At 45.2% G+C, this 19735-nt stretch overlaps 1 protein-coding gene across 2 annotated transcripts in view; it reads right to left on the reverse strand.

Moving 5' to 3' along the window:
• Positions 1-723: 723 nt before the first annotated feature.
• CLEC16A (C-type lectin domain containing 16A) overlaps positions 724-19735 on the reverse strand; it is a 116938-nt gene continuing 97926 nt past the window's right edge. The window contains exon 23 of one of the 2 annotated variants that reach the window (XM_075436109.1): positions 724-1191. In XM_075436109.1, coding sequence (XP_075292224.1) covers positions 1118-1191 — 74 coding nt within the window. In that variant the 3' untranslated portion in view covers positions 724-1117. The remainder of the gene's footprint in view (positions 1192-19735) is intronic. The other variant, XR_012765557.1, reaches the window with a different exon arrangement.

Raw genomic sequence — 19735 nt, forward strand, 5'->3', positions numbered from 1 at the left:
ATGAGGAAAGGCTGAGAGAGCTGGGACTGTTCAGCCTGCAGAAGAGAAGGCTCAGGGAGGTCTTATTCATGTACATCAATAATTGCAGGTAGAGTGCACAGATGACAGAGCCAGGCTCTTTTCAGTGGTGCCCAGTTATAGGACCATAGGCCATGGGCACAAACTGACACACAGGAACTGCCCTCTGAACATCAGGAAACACTTTTTACCAGAAGGGTGACGGAGCACTGGCACAGGTTGCCCAGAGAGGTTGTGGAGTCTGTCCTTGGAGATATTCCAGAGCTCTCTGGACGTGGTCTTGGGCAATCGGCTCTAAGTGGCCCTGCTTGAGCAGGTGGCTTGGACCAGATGACCTTCAGAGGTCCCTTCCAGGCTCAGCCAGTCCAGTTCTGTGGTAACACTATCAGCCAGTAAGTAACACTCCCATGTTACAATCCTATGTCTACTCTGCTTAGCAGCAGCCACATTTGAGCATATTCTAAGTAAAGAATTATTTCACTGAAATTCCATCAAGTCTGAACAAATTTCTGTCTTAGTTGGAACCAAGTAGTGGAACTGTATCTCCAAGAACTTAAAAAGCTAATTTTCAAGTGCCAGTAGAAGTCAGTAAACTAAAGAATAGCGATTTGAGCTCTGCTTCCAACTCAGTACTTAAAACTTTTCATTCCTGGCAAGGGCAGAATTCAAAAGCACAAAGTAATAGAAACTGAAACTTACTTCCCATTCACCTGCAAACATCTTATTTATATATGTATTTATTTTGTCAACCATAACAAACCTTTCAAACCACCCTAAAGACAAAGAACAACAGAAAATCTGTGGGTGAATGCCACGGCTGGGACTAGCAGATTTTTTAATTCTCATTACAGCAGACTGTTTCACAATCAGAAACTCCTATGTTGTGTGACTTCCATTAGCAGTGGATGAAGGCAGAATTCAGAAAGGCAACTGATTTAACAAGATGGCAGCATCCAGCAGGCCCTCCGCAGACATAAAAACCCTAGTGAGTCACGCTTCGCACCACTTACAGTGCAATATGTAACAAGAAATGCGCTTATTGGTTGAAGTCTCTTGGGTTGGTAGGATGTGGCACCTCAATCTGCTGTACACTACTATGTTATGAAGATGGCTGAACTGCAGTGAAATTTTTTCTTTCCAGGGGATGAGAACTCATTTCAGTGACATGACGAACTGTAAAGAAATAAGAAAACTGTTAAGAATGAAAAAATCTTGCCCGAGACAAAGTTACTTTGAGAAAGTCAGTAAAGGTGGATCTAACGGCCAGTACTGAGAGTGCTCTACACCTCCAGAGTTGCTATAGGTAGCAAGCTCTCTCACCAGAGACAGGCAGAGATCCTGCCAGGAACCAGTTCATCGTGGACTGCTTTAATCTCCCAGATAACTGCTATATAACAAATGTTTCCAGAAATGACAGAGCTCAAATATTTCTGCATGGTATAGTTAATATTTCTTTCAACTATTAGTCAATGAAGTTTTGGACTTGTTTTGGTAAGTATGAATCTCCTGCCACTGACTTTCTATCTGATATTGCTGGGCACCCTGCATCCCGGGTGTGGTTCCACAGAGCCATTTCTTCAGCAACACCTCACTGCCTGTCTCAGTCTCCTGGTTTGTCTGATATGTCTTCCTCTGTTCTGTTCTACAGCCTTCGCAGCAGGCTGCCTGGTCACACACCCTGCTCTCTAACGTACCACGACAAATATGACAGAACACTGCCAATTCCAAGAAAAAGCACCTGTAAACAGCCTGATCTCAGTCGTATTTAAACAGCATGGTAACACCTGCACAACACCATCCCCGCAGAGTAGATGCGGGTAAGTGTTGACACACACCATAATTAGACCACGTACAAAGAGTTTTATATCCTGATTGTATGTATGGTGGTGCCAAACTTTCTACCAAGCTTCTCAGAAAACTGTTCTACTCCCAACAGAAGCTTAGAGAGCCAAAAAATGTAATCGCCTTTAGAATGAACTTAATTTAAAATATATATGGGTGCCGTGAATCCAAAAATACATAGAGATATCTGAAAGATGTCTAGAAATGTTTGGCTAACAAGCCTGTACTAGTTTCCAGGGGAATGTCATCCAGCTGCTAATATCTTTAACACGGGAACATCTCTGCAACAGAAATAGGTCCTTTGGAATGGAGAGCTCCCTTACAGCATGCTGTGCGGCTGCAGGCAGACGTGAGGCAGCAGCTGGCTGAGGATGCAACATCCACTTGTCTCCTTGGGACACTTTCTGGTCAAAGTGCTGCATGGCCAGCACGTCATTAACAAAGGCTTCTTGCAACTGTCTGAACAGTCTCCTGGTTTTATAATCAATGACTTACTAAAGGGCTAAATGCAGCAGGGTGGTCATAGACTGACTGGTTTTGAGGCAAGGTAACAGACCAGCCATGGTGTCAGAGGAAGGAGTCAGAGGATCATCAGGCTGCCGTGCGGCAGCGAACCAGCCGCAGGAGTCTTAGCCTGCAGGCACTTACAGCGCGGTGTGCTGAACCCGACCACCGGCACAGGCTCTGCAGTGTTCAGCTGGGTGGGGACACGCTATGGTCAGCACAGAGGATCTCAAACCGCATAAACCTTCGCTTAGCATGAACTACACAGTTTGCACTGATTTCTTGACCAAGGTACCATAGCTCCCATGAAGTCAGGAGGAAGTAACTCCTGCTGATCTCACAGGACTTCCCTCAGACGCTGTAACAGTGTTGAGCACAATCAAAATTAAAGCTAGACGGGAAATTTTCTGTGGACTTTAACAGAAGCAGCTAGACCTCTGCTGCCACGCTGAAAGGCTCCTTCCTGCTAAACAATTCAAAGCAATATAGAATATCGAGTTTACAAAAAGATATAGGCTGCAACAAGCTCCCCACTGACTTTGCTTAGCAGTTTATATCCACCAGTTTCTACTCCAGAGATTATCAGAAGTAGGTTACTTTCTTTCAGAGAATCGACTGAGGAAAGAAGGTTAAGGGGAGTAAAACTGTCCCAGATGAGAGTCAAATAATTTTTTAACAGTTTTGATAGATAACTTTCTACTCTGTGCTTGCCTGAACCAAAGCTATCCAGCTCTTAGAACACTATATAAACCTTACACATTATACAATGGAGAAAAATAAGCTTACATAGCAGACTGCACACACATCCAAAAAGTTTTCTAAGATTTTCTCTAATGGGTGTTGTCACGCCTCTCATGGACTCATGACTCATGGTCATATTCATCATTTCCCCCCAAAACACCGGTCTGGGGATGTACTTCAGATTTCAATTAATGGAGACAGTCTTTGGTTACTGTTTCTGCACAGGTATTTCACCGCACCTTTGAGAAACCCTCTCAAAGCCTTTCTCAGTAGCTTTCTGAGCTTCTTGGTCTCCCGATTATTCTGCCCCATCCTACTCTGACTTTTTGCAGAAATTTTCCTCTAGCCAGCTTTTGCTGAAGTGCTTTGCTGAGCAGAGACAGCTGTGCACATAGACATGTCATATTTACCTAGGCTGGACTGGCTCGTGTGCTCTACTCGCCAGCCGTCTTGCTGGCACAGTTTCTGTCTCTCCTAAAAAACAAACACCCCTTGCATTACTCTCTGTGATTTCTATTGGCGTACTTCCAATATCCAAAATAAACAGAAGGAAACAGAAGCAAATTGGCCCCTGCCTCAAAATTTATCCCCTCTTTTCTCCCCACCTCCCATTTACATTTGGAAGTGCAATCACAGCTTGTGAGCATCTGTGTGGCCTCTGAAGGGCAGTCGGAGCCCAGGGAACGCTCACACACGGGAAGAACCTTCACCCCCCCCAACAGACACAGCAGCTGATGAGAGCCAGGAGGATCCTGAGCGAGACTGTAACATACACAGAGCACGACATTTTGCTTTGTGAAGAGCAGGAACCTTTCTCCTCCCCCAGGCATAATGCCTGCACTGAGCTTGGCCTCACAAGCGAGCAGATAAAGTCTCTCTCCCTCGGGACTGGGACTGCGGTAGCGTTGAAGGCAATACTCCCATCCTGGCACTGCTTCACACAAAGCAAAATTTCTCTGTTACGGGCTTCATCCTACTGGCTTTGTGGGAAGTTACAGAAAATGGCCTATTTTTGTTCCTTTCCTTCTTATTGTCAAGTATTGGTACTGGCTGACAATTTCCATTTAGCAGCCAGGGCTCTGTATTCCCAGAATGTGACTGCATGTCTCAGCATTGTCCTTGCAGCATTGTGCACCTCCACAAAACCCTGAGCTGTACCAGCGTTAACAAAGACATCTGTTGCCTTATCATTCCAGGAAAACACTGTACACCTCTAACTATGCCCTGGCCTTGCCATGTTTGCTTATCATGGACTGGGGATTTGGTTACAAAGCCTATACAGTCGTATTTTATTACCTACCAGCAATCAAGAAAAGCAGATTTCACCTTCTCATGAATCAGATACTACTTCAGTGTTTCCAAATGGTTCAGTTGAGCCTGTAATTATCTGCTCATTTCATGGAATGAAAACAATTAGCAGAAACAGAAAGTGGGAAATGTTTCCTCTTCGGGAAACATTTCTGAGGGAATTTTGGTGATATTAACCAGAAAGGAGGAAGCAGCAGCAATGATTTCATTTCAAAATAATGAAAAACTCTGTATTTTCACATTAACAAAGCCTCTGCTGAATATATACCTTCCCGTTAAGGCCAATCTACACACGTTCACCCACACCAGCTACCCATCGACACTGTAAGTCTCCTTCAGTCACACTGGCACTGTAAATCTCTAGCTCAGACACAAAGCGGCAGCCCAAGCCATCCCTTCCAAATTGTTTACCTTCTGAATATGGGGACGAGCCTACCTTTCTCCAGACACTTCTCACCCCAGTCTATTATTTCCTTCTTCCACCTCACCTCACCTCAGTTCTGATCCTCCTGCCCCATCCTGGTGCAAACCAGAAGCTCCTTGGGAAAATACGGTCTGAGAGAAGCGGGGGTGCAGCTTACTGCTGTGCTCAGGATGCAGGCATCAGAGCATGAACGGCCTTGGCACAGCCAAAAGGTGACACAGGTGGGAGAAAAGAGGTGCTAGCACATATAGCTCTGGCTAGCCAGGATCACCCTCCAATCAGCTCTAAATATACCCACTCATACAGGCCCTCTGTTGTGTGGGTTATACGGCCCCCTTGTTCCCCAGCAGCAGCTTTTGGGTGTTGATTCTAGTTAGACGCAATCAGAAATCTGTTGCAACCAGAAAACCTCCCCAGCACTTGGGTCCTTGACTGCACGGCAACATCTGCAGCTGATGTCAGGCTGCCTTCACACTCAGGGCAAGATGCGTGGCAGCGGGAACGGGAGATGAGCTTTGCAGAATTCAGTCAGGGTCTGAAGCTACTAGGCCATAAATTGTCATATGCATATACTGATATGATTTTCATGCAAATACCTAATGTTACTTTATCTGTGCTTCAGAGTTCTGAATTTTAATATGGAGCAGTGAACAAGGAGGTCAAGTTCAAACAAGGATTACTATTTGACTATGCCCAAATTCCAAGCTTGGGTTTTTTTTTCAATTTTCTTTTCTTTCCTGGAGCACAGAAACAATTATCTAAGGTTACAATGAGCTCTTGGCTATGTCCAAACTACACAAAGTTATTTTCACGCTGGGATCCTGTCTAAAATGGAGAGTAGGTTTGTGCTATTTGCTCGCTCCATATTTTTCAAAAACAATTAAAAAAAATAATCATAGTATATGTATGGTAATATCTAATTTAAAACCCAAGGTTAGCTTCTATGTAATAAAGAGAGGCCAGAAAAGGTGTCATACTCATTAATTTAGATAAAAACTATGGCTGTTTCAGTGCTAATACCATTGCATTATATCTAGGCAGAGAAGAGGGGGAAAAAGTAAAATCCAGCGGACTAAAAATTAACTAACTTTGTTACTTCATCATTTAACCCTTTAGGTGGAAGGAGGCCATTGTCACAAAATCATTGTGACCATTTCACTCTAATCTGGGGGTTCTGAATGCAGGAATCTTTGCAAATGCTATTGTTCTGTTATCACATCCTAATATGTGATGAAGTAATACTAACCAGACCAGGCTGTTTTCGGAAAACAGCATGAATGCAGCTAAGCAAGCAACAGGACAAGATGTGGGAAAAGTAGTTAGTGGTTCTTGGACGCCTAGCTGACCAGAACAGATTCTTGCGCAACTTCAGTTCCTAGGCATGGACCAGTAAAAACACCTAGTAGCAGTAAGCTGACCTGGTATGTTTTCAACCAGTAAATCAACACTCTTTGGATTTTGTGGTCTGCGCAGAGGCACACACCTTTTCTGCTGTATTATTTTTGAGCACAGAGGCAGTTATGATAGCATGAAAGACACATCCCATAGCTAAGGGCAACCACCACCGAGCTCTCTGGCCCACCGGCTGTCTCCTTCCACCCGCAGTGCTGCGGCTGAAGCACAGAGTCAAGGCTCCGACCCAAGCAGATACCCTGAGTCCTGAGCAGTCTCTGCTCCCAGCACCCGGTGCTCACTGAACAGGCAAAACCTAGCCCGGCTCTCTGCGCTTCAGCTGCCCACCTGCTGGGCTCTCGCCTGCCCGCTGTTCCGTACCAGCCCCAGCTCTATGCAAACGCCGGTGATAAGCGGGACTGAGTAGTGCTTTCGGCTGCAGCACTGAAGTCTGTCCACGCCTGCTTACACAGGAAGATAAACCTTTCTCTGTTCCTTTCCCTTTAAACAGCAAACAATAGACAGTGAGGTTTGGGGTTTTTTTGTTGTTGTTGTTTGTTGGGTTTTTTTAAACTAACATTAGACTTTCTTTTTCTCAGGGAAGCTCAGTTCTGACTTGCAGCCAACAGGGCCTTACTGGGTAGCTGCCAGATGACGATATCACCTCTCAAAAAAGGTTTCCCTTTCTAGCTATCTCTGTGTTACTTATAGGCAAAAAGCCATGGATACAAAAAACTCAGGGGAAAAGGGAGGGACAGCATCAAGCAGCTTGGGACTTTATTCAATTACTGCCCGATGGAGAAATATTTGCCAAGTTCTCATTGAATAGCTTTTAAAAAAAGTTTCTAGTACAGGGAAAAGAAGTCCATTATTCACAGATCTGGCAGCCTGGAGACAAGGAAGAGGCTTTAATTTCTAAATGAAAGGACACTTGGTATTAAAACCACCTGCAACATATTCAATTCTAGAAAACTATGAGGCAGGGTTTGTTTGCCTTTTTTGGGGGATGGGGGGGAGTGTCAGCTTACTTTAGAAAGAGTCCCTAGGATAGAGAAACAGCTGGAGGAGAAACAGAGTATAGGCAGAATTGCGGTTCCATGGCACAGCCAGGAATTTTCAGTGGGGCTGCTCCCTTGGTTTAAATCAGGCAGCTGCTTACACACATAGCAGAATTTTTCCACAGTGCATTGGTTTTTTGTCTTGATTTTCCGAGAAAGTGAAGCTCATGTTATTCTACTGCCTCTTCCGCCTCCTCCCCCTGCCATGCAGGCTTCAGTGGGTTGGTCAATTCCAACCCAGTTTGCTACAAATCTTGAAATACCGGAGTGAGCTGCTGCTTCTGGCCCTTTGAACCCCGCAGTTGTGAAGAGAGGGGAAACTACTCAGTTCTTCTCTACCCACCTAATCTCAGAGGAAAAAGTACAAACAGCTCATCTTAGATTTGTTTGGGATGGGCCACCTCATATTTGGGAGGCAACAGCCAGCATCTGCTTAGCCCTTAACCAGCCAGAGGACATGCTGCTTCCTGCCCCGCGCACAAGGTGAATACGGGTAGGTGAAGCTTGTGGAGAGTGCTGAGGGTGTGTGTTTGGGTGGCTTTTCTGGCATACGTGTGTGCGTGCACAAACGTGCACAAGAGCAGGAGGCTAAGCCACCACGTACTGAGACAGGGAGGCAGCCAAAAACACCTCTGCGCCGGAGCTCCGGCAAGACTCAAGGTGGAGCTCAGACCTGCAGGCCAAGCTCACAGGAAGACGCAGAGCCCTCAGGTTTGCTGCCGCTGGCCTACCTGCCCTCACTGCACTCACCACCCAGGAGGCAGGCAGCCTGCTCTCCTTCTTCATCAGCCCTGGAAAATGAACGACCCATCACTTCAACCGGCTGTATTACAACTTGTGTTGCTAACCAACGGACGAACCACTCGGGGAGCGGCACCAATAGTGACAGACTTGCTTCTGCAATCATAACCCCCCAGCCCCCAGCAGCCAGCACTAGCAGGAGGCTCAGCGAGGAGCACCTGAACGTGCCTACCCACGTAAGGAGCCCACGTGCTCCTAGTCTGCCATCACGGGCAATTCGCCTCAGAATCACTAGAAACATTAGACTGCACTTGATGGAAAGCCTGGGATCTACTGACTTTTGCTATACTGCTAGATTTAAATTCCTATGCTTTTACAACATTATAAGACAAATTAAAATCAAACATCAGAAACAAAGCTACAGAGCAATCAGTGAATTTTCTGATAAAGTCACCGAAGCCCAAGTGAAGGAAAAATTTCAACATTTTGCCATTTGAATGTACTCAAGTCTTGATTTAGCCAGTTATCCAGAAAACAACTGAATACATTGCCATTTTATATGGCCTTTTCATAATAACCTGTAGCTAAGTTATATTGCTATACAGAGGAAAAGCAGCAAGGCAGATCTGAAATGGGGCAATTAACACTGGATTTGCAGGTTAAAAACTCCAAACCCAGCTAACAAGGCCTGCTATCATTTTTAATTTGAACACTAAAGCTCTTGGCCCATTAAACTTCTAGTGTTAATTAAACCACTCCAACACCAACCCTTGAATTAATCTAGGCAAATTCTGTGTTGATACGAGTCCGGCATTCCTTCAGTTGCAGGCAGACCCACCACCAGCGTCCACCCCCCCAGCTGTTTTGTTTAATCTCCTCAAGCAAGTAGGTAGGAGCAGCGCTCTGCCCTCCCCAGCTGTCTCACTGCAGCGTCTCACTGTTCCGCGATCCAGAGATGAACTGTCCTCTCTCCAGAGGCGGGATGGACAGTAAGGGTGATCTGGGCCACCCAGATTTTGCCAGAAATTGAGCTGAATAAAGCCTTTCCCCAGCCAGCTCTCTGGCCAGTCAGGCCTAGAACCCTCGTGACATCTTAAGTGTGTTGAATTTAGATCTCGCCGAGAATTTTGTATATTATTTATGAGAAAGGATTGATTTTTCTTTTCTGTGAAGGAATAATGTAGCACATATCCCTCCCTCCTCCATCTGTGCTTCTGGTAAAATCATTCCTACATAAACACCGATGCATCACTGCCAGAGCATCGTACAGTTTTAAAAGACTGCCTCATTTTGTCATTCCTGTATTTACCAGGGATTCACAAGGAATTTATGGAGAGGAAAGAAACCTGAAGACAGAGGAAATTCACAATTACCTTTCCTCCTTGCTGTTGATGGTGCATTATGGTATAGGGTTAAGTTCTCTAGCTACTTGCTTGCTGTCCTTTAGTCACAACTACACGTTATACAGACATTTGTTTCATCTTGTTCCAAAGCACGTTAAAATTGAGAACTGAAGCATTCCTTTTGCCATATATTATGCACATTTGCTCTTTCCTAGCTTACCCTTCATAAATCAGAAAGACTTACACAACTCCTGTTCACGTTCTTCTTTCACAGGATGAGGTTTCCATTCTCGTAAGACATTTAAAAAGAAAAAAGCAGGTAGGGCAAGAAATACAGGTTTATGAAGTGAGATTATGGCAGAATTTGGGTTCCTAGATTCAAAACTGTGATCATGAATGTGCGATTCTGATGAACAATTGCTGGGCCCTGAAGATGCTCTGAACTCCAGAGATCACCGTTGGCTTTACTTCTACAGATATTCAACGCTGTGTGTTGAGTTGAGCAGCTCTCCAGTCAGCACGCTGGGTGTAGACCTGATTCTATGGGTGGGGTTATAACAGAGTTCTGAATTATGGCTGATGGTATCAGTGTGGCAGAGGTAGAATGTTTATCGTTAGGCACCAGTGGATTTATTTCTCTGGAGCATTTGGTCTCCTGTGATCCATTCTTCATCAACCATTTTCCAGAACAAGGCTGTCCCTACTCAAATAAGCCTTTGCCCCTTATCCTACCTGATCATTGTTGCTTCATTATTTATCCCGAAGCTTATCTACTGCTTTCTCTTAATGAAGTTGTCTCTGCTTCTGCCCCTGTTTTCTCCTCCTGCTTTCTCCCACAAATATGAAGACATTCGTATTTCCATCCACTCTCTCAAGGAGAATGAATCAGGTTATACCTATAAGCAGCGAGGAGGAAGACAAGGCGATGGGCCTGGGACAAAGCCCAGGTTTGATCAGAAATTTACTGCTGGGAAATAAAAGGCTACAAAAGCCAGCTTAAATTGTGAGCCAGCTGCAAAATGTCACAGCAGTAGATATTTCTAAACGCCATTTTTTTTTTTTTTTAAAAAGAAGATGCACATGTTGAAATCGGAAGACATCCGTATTTTTATGTCATGAAAGCAATTTTTTATTTATTTAAGCAAAACAGAAAGATTTAAGATTACCACCTCTGTTTCAGGCCTCGGGAAGAAAAGCTGTACTTAAACAAGCACCCTGCCACTCACTGCATCAGGGAAATGCAACAAATCCAAGAACCTGAAAGTGAAACTCACAATCTCATGAAACGTTAACCAACTCCACTGAGCTGCAGCATCTCGAGAACTGGTGAACAGAAACCTAGGCATTTACTAGAACACTGTCATACTGGTTTTCAACAGCCAAACACGTACAAAACAGCTGCAAAAGAACCCATGTGCTTCCCACCGCCAAAGCTGCTACGAGACAGTTCAGTGGCAACACAAAGGAACACCTTAAATCAATCAGCGGGTCAGCAAGAAAACGCTCAGAAGATAAATAACTCTCCTCTCAGTGTTGGGAAAAGCTTCTGCATAGAAGCAACCTTGCCTGGTGCTGAGGGAGAAGGGGACAAACGGTTGGAGGAAGAAGTCTCCAACGCTGTTCAGCTGCACCACAGTCAGTCTTGCAAGTGTACATTGATACAGTTAATACCCAGACGGCATAAAAAGAGGTTTATCACTAGCGCTGCAGTGCCACCCCCCTGACATAGTTGTTGATTATATCAAGGTTAAAGGGGTGTAGCTACCAGCACGGCAAGGAAAAGGAATAAGCCTAGCTTTCTGCTGGCTTAATGAGATCCAGGCTACAGCACCGGCCAGTACCGAAATTACCCTGCCAAAACCCCCCTGCAATTCTTTCTTGTCCAGAGGTGCCTTCCCATCGAGTGTGCTAATGCCAATCTCCCACGAGTCTTGAAGATACAGCAGCACTACAAATCTCTCCAGGAGAGCTACTCTAACGTCTAGGACTGGGCCACATACTCACCAGGGAGCAGAGCTTCACTCCATTTGTAACAAAAAAAGCCCTAAGTGCAGTTTCTGGGCACCATGGTAAAAGCCTGGCCTGTAATCATCACACCTGCATTACTCTGCTGCAGTTGCACTCAGCCCACGCTGCCCCTCCTGCACGTGAAGTTCTGCAGATTACTCCTACGGCACGCAGACCTCTCCTCCAGGGCCCACTCCAGCTGCTTTGCTGCTGCCGTGGCAGCACAGCATGGGGCGCGCTGCACCTCAGCGCATTTCAGGTGCGCTGGGTCTGGGTTCCATGGGCAATGCACAGATGGAGACACTGTCCAGACTTCAGAGGGAAAACCCAAATGTAGCCACACAGCCCAGCTGTGCCTGTTGCATCAGTGCAGAAATTTGCATTTGAGAAACGGTAATTTTTGCACTTGGAACTGAGCCCCTGGACTGCCCAGCCTGCATCTACCGAGCCAGTGTCTTCCCTCTGTAGATCGTCCTCATGTTCTGAAGAACAAACTGAGCCAAAACAAAAAGCAGAAGAGTACAGACGCTGCTGGCTCTGACGCTGGATACGGTGACTCAAAAATAAGGCGTTCTGCTTTTCTCCTTCCTCCCTCTCCTCCCTTTCCCCCCTTCTAGGCGTTTAGAAGAAATCTGTTTCATATGACCTGAGCCATTGTTTTAAACGGGAAGGATCCTGTCATCATGCCACTAAGGACTGCTTGCAAGTGCGGTTTTGATCCCGAGGCAGTGCAAATCCCACAGATCTGCTCAGCACCTTTCCCTCAACAGCTCAGACCAAGACCAGGAGCACTCCGGTCCCTTTGTACGCAGACATGTGTACGACAGATCAAACCAAAAGGAGGCAACATACCAAGGACTAAATCACAGCTCTGCAGGGCTGCCTTTAAACTGGAGACTGGTGCAGTACTCACTAAATTGGGATAGGTTTCGTTACAGAGATAAGGAGGCAGCAGAAAGCAGCAGCAGTAAGGACTGTAGCTCAGAGCAAGCACATGCCTGGCACCCAGGGCCTAGGACATGCTGGGAGTTTTCAGTAAGATTTCACAGAATTTTACATGCATCCCAGCCAAGATGCTGTGGTCCTGTGCCTGTCCCTCCCTCCCCATCCCTCTCTTGTGCCAGCAGTAAAGTTTATGTGGCTCTATAACAAAAAGGTCTGGCAAAGGAAGAAATAATTATTTTGGATTATTTTTTTTTCCCAGTTCAGAGTTCATGCAGATTATCTCCCTTAACCAGAGGCACAGGAGCAATATTAACAATGCAGAGGAGAGGAGAGGAGAGGAGAGGAGAGGAGAGGAGAGGAGAGGAGAGGAGAGGAGAGGAGAGGAGAGGAGAGGAGAGGAGAGGAGAGGCTGCACAGCAGACGCCGGGGAGAAAGGGTTGCCAGGACCCACAGCAGACCAGCTGAAGCTGGTGCGGAATCAGGCTGCTGTCACTTGATTCTTTATCCACAGAATGGAGATACTGAACCACTTTGCTAGTAAACAAGTTCACAGACAAAGTCCTTTCCTCAGTTCTTTGCACCCTTCTAGAAAAAGTGTAAGATGAACCAAATCTCAAACACTGACAACCCACTTGGCTCAACAGGGGCAGCATTGCCTTAATGGACTGAACCGCTGGAGCACTCTGTCTCCAGACTCTCCGAGTGGAGTGCAGAAAAGCTTTTCATCTGAGCTGTACAGGCTAGGTCTCAATACCAAATGGACAGTGATGTCAGCGGAGAAGAATTTCTGCTACGGGAAGATGACATCTAGCCAGAGACTGTCAAAAGCTTGGCAGCAGTCCTTAGGAAATAGGCTGCAAGACAAGGAAGATGCCAAAGGGAGTTTGTCAAATGCATGCCGAGAGAGTGCAAAACAAAAACGTGGTTGGCAGAAAGTGGCCATATCTTGATATCCCATGCCTGAAAGCAGAAAGTGGCTGATGGCTGGCCAGAAAGGTCCTAGATCATCAGCCAAAATAAATGATGGAGATTCCCACTTTATGAATGGTGAGCCTGAGTGGAAATCTGCACAGCCACACCTACAGAAAGCAAACTTCAAGCCTCTGCCCGATGCCCCTTCCGACAATGTGACTGTGTCCTCAATATCAAATGATTTCAAGATTACGAAAATGTGTTCCCTAAGTGCACCTCTTGTCAGAACACAGAAAGCTTTCTGAATAGGACAGGAACGAATGGTACAGGCAAGAAGGCACAGCAGTGCCTGTAAAACACAGGCAAGGTAGGGGGAGAAAGTATCCTTCTCTGCAAGGTCTTCAGGCACTGACCATCAAACTCTGGAAAGCAGAGTCTGGATTCCTGCACGATACTCGGCAGTAAATCCAAACACTGCATACTGCCTCCTTCTATTTGGTATTCTTCACTTGCTGTTTTGTTGTCTCCATGGGATTATCAGCTGGAAATGGACACACTTGATGGTTTCTGAGACCTCAGATTCCATTATTCGGCCACAACACTTACTAATTATAAATGCTTTGCCAAATATCTGATGTTTCCACTGGCCGAAAGCCCATGCTTAATGGGCTGATAAAGAACAAGTGCTGTCAGAGAACAGCATGTGATTGGTTACAAGGGTCAGCTGAAACCGTGCCCTCAGGAGGTGACTGCCTTAGCAAACAGCATAAACGAACATTTCCTGGGAGAGAGGCTGAATGAATTCTACTCCTAGAAGAGAATTTCATATGTTTAACTATTCCCATTGCTACTGAGGCTTTCCCTTCTGTGCTGAAAATTGAACATCCAACGCACATTACTCTCCCAAGAATGCCGTGACCCATCTCCAGTGACTAGAAGACAAGATACCCAACAGTCTGAGAGAGTTGGGCTCAAAGACGAGTCTGTTTGGCGTAAATACCTGTTTCTCCATTTTCTGGGCACACTGAACATATAGGAGGGTGTTTCCAACCCTAATCTGCATATTCTGGCTGCTGTACTTAAGATGTCCTTTTTCTCTTGCTGTTCTGCTTCCTCTCGTTTGCCCTGAAGTCCATAGTTCCCTTGCTCTGTCCTCTCCCTTTCCTGCATTACTGCCCCACACCATCAATTCACACTCCCAAACCTGCAAGAAAGCAAAGAGAAATTAAAGTTTCAACCTTCTCCTCCACTCCACTCTACCCCCTCCCACTCGATCACTCGGAGCACTGTTTCTTGGAGAAGGTCTGAGACCCAGAACCCAACACGGGCCACTGCTAGGTGCTGTACGAGTGGTGTCGCATCTAAGCAGGCAGACCAGACCCAGGCTGGGGAAGGGACAAAAGACAAGCACATCTATACTAATGTGATGGTGCCCACACGCTCCAAGTATTTCTTGGTTTTAGGATTAAATCCTTTCTGGGAAACCATGTCAAAGCACATTAGCTAAACAAAGGGTTGGAGTGAGAGAGCAGAAGACCATAAAGCTCAAATAAGACGGTGATCAGCAAGAAAGCTTCAGAAAGCAACTCAAGGATGTCAGCAGTATCAAAGGGTTGTTTTCCAAAAAGCTTCAACTGCTGTTCTTCTGGCCTCTGACTTTAGTTGGCTTCCTTTGCTTTGCCATTTCATTTTTCAAAAAGCCTTGTACTGGTGGCAAGGGGAAGATACCGAATGAATGTTAGTACATCTGGCTCCTAGATTCCTCAGACCTTTGTCATCTAAGCTCCCTCACCAGCTAAAAATGCTCCTCTCTCAGCTTCTGGGGGTGACACTGATGACATGTCTTTAACTTGACTTATCAGCTGAGTGGATGCTCATTCAGTAATCTGATGGCAGGCATTTGTACGGCCCCAAACATGTATTTTATGATGGGAACCAGCAAATTTCCATGACACAAGCATTGTGTCCAAAGGTCACTGGCAGGGAATGCACAAAACAGACTTCTCTCCTCCCCACCCCACCCCCTGGCTACTTCAAAATATATTCGTTCCGGTATTTTAGTTCTGGACACAGTTCCATTTATTTAAGCTAACTTTGCTGTTTCATTTGTTCTCACTGATGGACCAAGCATGACAAAAACACTCCTACCAACAATTCCACTTTTTTCCCCCCATCTGGTATATTTCACGCTTTTGTACTTTCAAATCCACCTCATTTAATCAAAACTGGTTGCAACACATGCAACCCAAAAAGAGTTGCATCAATATATACGAAGACAACTTGTAAGGTAGAAGTAGGAGTAAATGACTTCTTAAACCATTTTCTGCAAGGAAAAACATATTGAAACAACACACTCTGGAGCGTAATTTAAATTCAAGCTTCTGCATAAATAACTTGCCATTCAAAGTCCACCTCTGAAACACAAACAGCGAAACAGTCACCCACAGGATGAATCTGCAGGCACGGTTTGTTTCACTGATGGACAAAAGCAGATGATTAGATCCACTTCCACTCAAAAAATGGTTGGGGGTTTCTTAACTGATTTCTTTTGGCAGGACAGGGAGTCTGTACTGGATATTACTGTCTCGATGCTCTGAAGAACACTTTATTTTTTCATACTCCCACGGAAAATCATTTGAAGGACAAAAAACCCCTTTGCCTTTTTATGTAACAAATGGTTAGGGCCTAAACCGATAAGAGAGCTTAAAATTAGTGCTTCTAATGTGACCACTGAGACATTTCAGACTTAATTACATCTGAAGCAGGCTTAACCACCCATTTCTCTCCAGTTTCACACAAACAATAATTGCCCCTCTAGCCACACGGCAACATTGTAGAATTAACCACATCCTAGAGGAGCTGGGAAAAAAAAAAAGGGAAACCAAGCAGACCCCACAGCATCTGTGCAGGCAGTACAGGCGCACTGATCGGTGCGGCAGGTCTCCCTTCTGCGGTAAGAATTCAAACCATTCTACTGAAGTATTCTACAGAAGTCAGCGTTGTTCTGTACCAAATGCCTAAAGCAGGTAATGCTCTGCTTCCTCACTTGGCTTTCGACTTCAGCTCTTGTTGGCTTACATGAAGTCAGAGATACAAAGGGAACATTCCTGAATCTGTACTTAACATATGTAGAAATGTACTTCTGATCATCCTTATTAATCTACTTTAAAAACCCCAGTATTTTCACTTTAAGAAGCTGTGCAGATTTTACTGCAAACTGTAATCCTGTGCACCAAACAATACACTACCTCAAAGCAAACAAAAAAAGTGTTACTAAAGTTAGTGCACTAATATAAACACAAATAGCTGCAACTAATCAAAATGTTGACGTGTATGTCCCCACACAAATCTTACACCTGGATCTTACATCAGAGCCCAGCGACCGCACCGTGGAAGCTGGAATGTGGTTCAGCAGTTTCAGTACGGCTGGACCACTCCAAACAGGCTCCTCTGTGATAGGCAACAAATCCTCAGCGAATGCAAAAGGTTGCAAAATACTTCTTGCACACCTTGGTCCCGCGAATGAGACAGCAAAATACGCACACACTTAGGTCCTGTAATCAGCGGGGCTATACACAAGCTTATCTGTTAGCCCCAGAGCTACGATACTCTGCCGATTCAAAGCCTAAGAGGTGGCAGAAAAGTCCAGGAGGTTCCTGGCATGGTAGACAGTAGAGTTCAGGATGCCTCTGCTGTGCTGCAGTGCTGCTCAGCGCTAGGATGCTCTTGCACAGTGAGATAATCCCCTCTCATTTTACAAACCATCTCCACTGCATACTGTGCAGAGTGTACACGTTCCAACCACCTTCCCCCTATTACGTGTTCCAGACCGACTCTGGAAGCAGCACGGAGCAAAAAGCTGCTTTGTTTGCTCCAAGACTGCAAAGTTCCTTGAGGGCCACGTACTTATTTTATGCCTTGTACATACAGGTATTTTCTCCATTACAGATTCCCACTTTGTTTCTTCACTGCCTGCTTTAATATAAAGAAATGGATTTCACATGGCACACTGAGCTAAGGATCCATCCTCCCAAGTCTCCTGGAACAGAGGAGGAAAGCTAACACAACAAGCTGCAGCTGCTCCTTCTCACCCACCAGGTTAGACTTGCTAGGGATCCTCTTGGTTCACTACACAGAAGTGATTGTTGGATCTACAACCTAAAAATCAAACCAAACATCTCACAGGAACATGTCACTGAGCAGACAGATTTGGAATGGCTCCAAAACAAGCCCTCCACAGCGTGCCCAACGCACCTGAACGGCTGGCTGGCTCTCACAGTCAGAGTGGCTGAGTGAAGAGGTACCAGCCTCCTGCTCCGCGTGGACTGAAGCCACTGGGGCTAAATCCCAGCACAAGTCCAGACATGTATCTTTACAAAGGCCCAGCTCAGAGCTTGTGGAAGTATATCCCAGCTCTCTGCTTTCAGGTGGGGTGGATTATTTTTTCATTTTTCTTTCTTACACTGAAAATGAAAAAAAAAAAATTAAAAAAAAAAATCACAAAATCACAACAGCAAACTAGTAACTGACCTAGCACTCCAGCCTCAGCTGCATCTCCCCCACTGACACAGGCAGTGTATTTGGTTGTTTGTACTGCAATGTCTGAAAATCGCCCATTTGCGGAACTAACTCTACTTTAATTCTCAGAGTTGAGAAATACTGTGGTTTTCTTTCCTATTGTTTCCCTAATTTAGAAGCAATTCAGAGACATGACAGCTCCATGTGTAAAACAAAGCAACAAGAGCCAACACTGACATGTCCCTAGCCAGAACTACATCTGTCTGTACATCTGCTTGTCTTTCCCCCTTGATACGGTCTCTTCAGAGGAGCAGTATATCCTACCGACCTTGGAAAGACGCCTTGTGCCTCTGGCCTGGTTGGCTACAAGAGCTAACTTCTTGCAATTGCCCCCTTTAGGCAGAGCACTTTTCCCACACACCGCATGACACGAAATACATAGTCTGCACAGGAAAGAAGAGACATACGTGATCATACAGGTATGAAGACTTCTCAGTTACTGTTCCCACAGGGCTCTGCAGAAGTGCAGTTGGACTGATAAGGGATCATCTCTTTGTGTCAACATTAGCATTGCACTGAACTTTTCAGGTTACAAAGGATATGGGGAAACTGTCCTTCAGTCAACTCTCGTTGGCAGCTAAGGCAATATTCCAGATGATCCTCACCCAGACTGGCTGAACAATCCTGCTGGGTTTGTCCTATTACTTCTCTCAAAACAGCGATTTACTCATCATAACACGCTATTCTAAGGAATAGCATTACATGGAAAAGTTTCCTCACCCATACTAGACACAAAATCTTGTCTAGAAGATGTATTTTAACATCAGATTACATGCAGTCTCTTTTTACCACTGGAAATACAAAGCAGTCATCGGTAAAGGCAGTTGCTTTGGGTTCAGTTCTTGAGTCATCCACAGACTTTATGTGCAATTTTGAGCAATCAGCTTTCATCATCTCTAATACAGAAACGATGTCACTACCTCACATCCAAGTCACACACCCTACCCTACACACATCATCACTGCAGGCTGCAAACTCTTTGTAACAGGCTTTGACCCTTAATTCATGTCTGTACAACACCGAGTACAACACAGTTTCAGTTTGAGTGTGATCAGGGACATCTGTGCAATACAGCGGTGGAGAATGAGTAGTTCTTGAGCCAGCCTCTAGTCATCCAGCTCAGCCAGTAAGCAATTAAGAAAGAATATAGCAGTAAGTGCTTCAGGGCTTGAACTACACATTCATAAGGTTTGTCATGGGACTATACAGGAATTTCAGCTGCCAGAATGAATGGTACCTCATCAGGCAGGGAGTGAGGAAATCCTGCCAATAGACAGGGGTAGATTCTAACACCAACCCATGGTGACTTCTGCGCTTGTTGTCTTGGAAATAGGGAAACTAGTCTGCTGATGTTCAGGAAGATACATTCACTTAATTCACTCAGGATAATGTTTAATTACTGTTCTAAGAAATACAAAAGGAGTGAGTCTTGGCTACATCTCCTTGCTAATAGTGCCTTACGGGACCTGGACTGCTCGCCACTTCTGGTTCTTCATTTTGGAATATCTATGCAGGCTTTACAAGGCATTCTCTATTTCTTTCTGTATACAGACTTCCTATTCCCATTCCAGTTGTTCTCAGCTGCTTCCTGAGAAATCTTTTTCTAAAAGATTTTCTAACCCCTACCATTCTGTGAAAAGACAAGGCTCCACATGAAAAACTGTACAGAAACCAAGCTTTCCATAGTCTTTGACCGACACTCTGTGCAACAGACTGACCAAGTGGGATTGTTCAGAGTTACTCTGATGAACAGTCCTATATTGTTCTTGAACTTTGTTGGGGGTTCTTCTGCTTGTGGATGCCGTATTTTCAGTAGTTTCTGATCAAGCTCAAGCAGCTGAAGATTTCTTCACGCTTACCAACACTTAACACCTTCCTCCTTTGCCCTATTCGAGGGAAGTTCATCACACTCCCAACTCGGA

This window comes from Opisthocomus hoazin, chromosome 15 (genome assembly GCF_030867145.1).
Source record: "Opisthocomus hoazin isolate bOpiHoa1 chromosome 15, bOpiHoa1.hap1, whole genome shotgun sequence".
Classification (NCBI taxonomy): Eukaryota; Metazoa; Chordata; class Aves; order Opisthocomiformes; family Opisthocomidae; genus Opisthocomus; species Opisthocomus hoazin.